General features: G+C 35.4%; 2 protein-coding genes across 2 annotated transcripts; both read right to left on the bottom strand.

The window, feature by feature from the left end:
- Positions 1-940: 940 nt before the first annotated feature.
- LOC113920879 (survival motor neuron protein-like) lies at positions 941-2,187 on the bottom strand. The gene has a single exon (XM_035726914.1). It carries the CDS (start codon positions 1,750-1,752, stop codon positions 1,285-1,287), a length of 468 nt encoding a protein of 155 aa, XP_035582807.1. The 5' UTR covers positions 1,753-2,187; the 3' UTR covers positions 941-1,284.
- On the bottom strand, positions 1,281-2,219 carry LOC118356862 (survival of motor neuron protein-like). The gene has a single exon (XM_035726915.1). It carries the CDS (start codon positions 2,197-2,199, stop codon positions 1,795-1,797), a length of 405 nt encoding a protein of 134 aa, XP_035582808.1. The 5' UTR covers positions 2,200-2,219; the 3' UTR covers positions 1,281-1,794.
- Between the last annotated feature and the right edge of the window lie 2,588 nt (positions 2,220-4,807).

The following is a 4,807-nucleotide window of genomic DNA, read 5'->3' as shown; positions in this document are numbered from 1 at the left end:
CATATGACAGTGCCTAGCACAGATTAGGCAGTAATTACATAATTATAAATGAGTTAGCAACACTAAAGAATGCTATTTGTATTTTTGATGTTGTCAAGAATTGTGATGACTCTCTTTTTATTTTTTAAAGATTTTTTTATTTGAGAAAGAGAGAGAGCATGTGCATGCACAAGATGGGGGAGGGGCAGAGGGAGAGGGAGAAGCAGACTCCTCACTGAGCAGGGAGCCCTATGCAGGGCTCCATCCTAGGACCCTGAGATCATGACCTGAACAGAAGGCAGATGCTTAACTGACTTACCCACCCAGATGCCCTGTGATGACTCTCTGTTTAATAGATAAGCTTTAGTTGCCTAAAGTTTAATCACTGACTGAATGGAAGATTACTATGTATCATGAAGAATGGGGAATATCTTTTAGCTTGTGTATGCATATGTGTGTGTGTCTGTGTGTATTTTATTTTAATCTTGAAGTGACCAAAAGTCCTCATATTTTTAATGCTACCCAATATCTTAGAGGTCAATAGTAGATTATAACTTTTCTTGCTTTTTGATCTCTCTCTCTCTTTCCCCTTCTGACATATACAAAGAGTTACGTGATCCTGCTGACTTTCTCACAGTGTTAATTTTGCTCGGTGACATGACATTAATATCCCTGGTATATACTATTATGAACAAAAATTCCTGAAAATTATGGTCTTGAAACCCTATTATATCATAAATTCCATGAGTTCAGTAATTAAACCTACATACTATTGTTTTTTTCAGAAATATTAAGATAAAATATTTCTATATTTTACATTTGATATAGAATTTTCATCACTGAATAACAAAGCTCATGGGCAGATTTGTGTTTCTCATATAAAGCCAAAATTTCATATTTTTGAAAAGAACTATGGGCTATTACTTGATATAGTAAATTTCCATCGGTTTTTTTTTTTTAAATTCACCATTTATTTTTAAAGGCATTAATAAAAAGCTTAACATACTTTATACTAAGAAAGGTACAATATACAAATGGGCTGAGTTGAAATTTTCACAGATTGACTTTTCTGTACTACATGTGACTGAGTTTCTTTAATTACTCACATTTCCATTGTTGAGTTATTCAAACTGATTATTCCCTTGAAACACATGCCTGGTTATTTAAGCATGAGTCACATGCAACAAGGGAAAATGCAGGTGATTATACCACCCAACCAACGGTTCATGAAGAAGAAGATGAAATTTTGTTCATGTTGACCATGGCGCATCAAATACTGTTCTCCTTGGGAGAGAGCTGCCCTTCTTAATTGAAATGTGAGCACCTTCCTTCTTTTTGGTTTTGTTTGAAACCCATATAGTAACCAGTATGATAGCCACTCATGTACCAAGAGATTAACATACTTCCCAAAGCATCAGCATCATCAAAAGAATCTGGACATATGGGAGGTGGTGGGGGAATTATTGGTGGTCCAGAAGGAAATGGAGGCAGCCAGCATGATAAGAAGTGTGGTGGTGGTGGAGGTGGTGGTGGGCCACTGAATTTTAGACCAGGCTTTCCTGGTCCCAGTCCTGATCCTGGCATGGGGGGTGGTGGAGGGAGAAAAGAGTTCCATGGCGCAGCTTTTGACTTGATGTTATCTGGTTTATTTCCAGGAGACCTAGAGGAATTCTCACTTTCATCTGTTGAAATTTGACTTTCATTTTCATTCTCCTGAGCATTCTGTTCTACATTATTAGCTACTTCAGAGGCTGGGGAAAGTAGATCAGACATATTTTGCTCCTCCCTATTTCCATATCCAGTATAAACCACAATTCAGGTTTCCCTCTTAAAATCAATTGATGCAATGGTAGCTGGGTAAACACAGCCGTCTTCTGACCAAATGGCAGAACATTTGTCACCAACTTTCCACTGCTTCAGGGGTGTTGTAGCATTCTTTTTTTGGCTTTTATTCTTCTTAGCAGGTTTTCTTTTAGGTGCGCCTTTTGGTTTATCTGAAGCTTCAGAAATGTCACCATTCTTTAAAGCATGCTTAAACGAAGGCACAGCTTTATCATAAGCTTTTATTAATGCTGTATCATCCCAAATGTCAGAATCATCACTCTGGCCGGTGCCACGCCGGAACAACACCGAGTCCGCCTGCTCCGGGACGCCGCCACCTCCGCCCATCGCCATGGCGAGCCTACTGCCGGGTGCACGGCGTGGGCTCCGTCTCTCCATTGGGTTTTAAAGCCACAAATAAGCACTTTACCAAAGTCCTCATTAACCTGTATCAGTAAGTAGATGCTTTATATATAGATAATGGAGAAATAGAACTCTGTAAAGTGCTGTAGTAATATTCACATCAGCATAGTTTCTCCAAATGTCCTTTGCCTCTCCACTAAATTACTTCATTATAATCATAAAAATGTAACTTTATGATTACATCAATGTTATATCACTCTGCAATTGCATATGCCTTTTGACTTTTCAATACATGTCTGTATTGAGAAAAGAGTATCATGTTGAAAAATTAGGCCTGTCTTGGCTCAAAGACAAGTAATTTTATTTGGAATTCTTTTTGTTTAAGCATTTCACTACTGTCCAAGATTTAATCAATCCCAAGTGCTGAATTCTGTGTTTTCTTATGTGTATTTGTAAGTAAAAATTTTGGAGCTTTGTGGATACATGGCATTCTTATTAGCACTTTTTTACATCTGTGAGGTAATTACTATCTAATACACTCGTCTAATCCACACAGTTGTCATTGGTGGACACCTGGTCTAAACCTAAGTTTAATTTAAAATTAAGTTTATCTAATTGTAAAATCCACACTCTTGCACTGAAGGGTATACTCTTAATTTATGATATATTTTACTGATGCTGATCACCTTGGAGTCTTAACATCTTAACATAAGTGCAAGAAAAAGTATTTGCTTCAAATACATATTACATTAAATGTCATATTATATTAAATAAATAAAATATTGCTGAAACCAAAATATGGGATATGGAGATAACTAAAAATCTGCAATTCAGACTTGTAGGTAGTAATACCATACAGTTCACATGCTAATATGGCAAGACAAATCAAACTGAAATATTACACAAAAATAGGTTTTCATTATAGTCCATATATTCTGATTCTGGTGGTCTGTCTCTGTCTCTGTCTCTCTTTATATATACAAAATGTAAAACTTTGTCTTTTATGTCATATTTTGAATAAAAAATCTGATTTGTGTGCCATAATCATGACCTCATCTCAGGGCAATAATGGAGTTTTTTTTGCTCTCACTCTTATACTCAACAGAGAAAATATATGAGATCATTGTCATTTGGAATTGGCCCAGAGGCAAGATGAGTTACCAAGAACACAGTTGGAAGGTAAACTTTATGAGAAAAGGGATTTTGTTCTTAATGATGTCTTTCCCCCAACACCAGCTTTGTGTCAAGCACAGGAGTGGAATAAAATTTTACTCAGTAAGTATCTGTTAATTCAATGAATGACTATAATAATATCATTTCTTTTTTTTAATATCATTTCTATGACAATATTTATGCTAAATGGGTATATTTAAAAATATATATAACCATTTACCTTCTTCTAAAATGCTGGTCAAAATCTTAAATTTCTTTTTTTTCCTTAAATTTCTTTTTTTGCTCAAGTCCATATATGTATGGTAATAAACTACTGGATAAAAAACATCTGTTAAAAATGTTTGGCTCAAAGGGTGCCTGGGTGGCTCAGTTGTTAAGTGTCTGCCTATGGTTCAGTTCATGATCCCAGGGTCGTGGGATCGAGCCCTGCATTGGGCTCCCTGCTCAGCAGGAAGCCTGCTTCTCCCTTTCCCACTCCCCCTGCTTGTGTTCCCTCTCTCCCTGTCTCTCTCTCTGTCAAATAAATAAAATCTTTAAAAAAACTTTTTTGGGGGGGCTTAAGGGATGCCTAGCTGTCTCAGTCAGTAGAGCATGGGACTCTTGATCTTGGGGTCGTGAGTTTGAGCCCCACGTTGGGTGTAGAGATTACTTAAAAAAAGTAAAATAAATTTTTTGGCTCAATATATTTATTTGTGGCATAAACTAATTTAGCTACATTATTTTTGATTGATTGAATAATTATGCAGACATCATTTATAATGAATCAAATCAATTAAAAAAAAGAACTCTCCCTTTTAAGTCAAAATCAGGCAATTTCCCAACATGATAATGCTTTATGCTTTGTGTGGCAACAAATTAAAAAACATGGTCATTATTAGATTTATTGGATGCAAGTCAAAGAAATAAAATTTCTCGAGAATTTCTTTTTAACCCTTAAAATGATTTATCACATCAAGATCACCTATAAATAAGCTCTCTCAGAGCAAATAGTGAATTTTCTACCTCTTTATATATACAAAGTCCGTGGTATAATTGAATTAGAACAAAAAGGCTTATTGAATATGGCACTGAATACCTTCTACATGATCCAGGAAAGAGCAGATTAGTTGTTCTCCATTGTTTGAAAGTATATGTTTAATTGATAAATAGAAACCTTTAGGTGGCAGTGATAAGTAAAACCACTCTAGATTTCTGTATGTTTCCAAAATCATTTGCAAGAAAACTTTGAACACAAATATTAAATCATATCATCAGATCTGGTAGAGATTGTTGTTTCTGTATTTCCTTCCAGTTTTATTATGATAGCAAACTTTTTAAAGCCTTACTCTTCAATGAAATTTACTTATAGTTTGTATGTCATTTAAACTTATTGGATGTATTTTGAAGTTATTAATGCTATGCATTCCTCTTGCATAGCGAAACTCTATTATGTGAGGCATCATCATTCTTCTACTCCTATTCAAGAAGCTCT

The sequence above is a fragment of the Zalophus californianus genome, chromosome 3 (genome assembly GCF_009762305.2).
Source record: "Zalophus californianus isolate mZalCal1 chromosome 3, mZalCal1.pri.v2, whole genome shotgun sequence".
NCBI classification, from domain to species: domain Eukaryota; kingdom Metazoa; phylum Chordata; class Mammalia; order Carnivora; family Otariidae; genus Zalophus; species Zalophus californianus.
The sequence above is the reverse complement of the archived record's forward strand: the minus strand, read 5'-3'. Positions and strand labels throughout refer to the sequence as shown.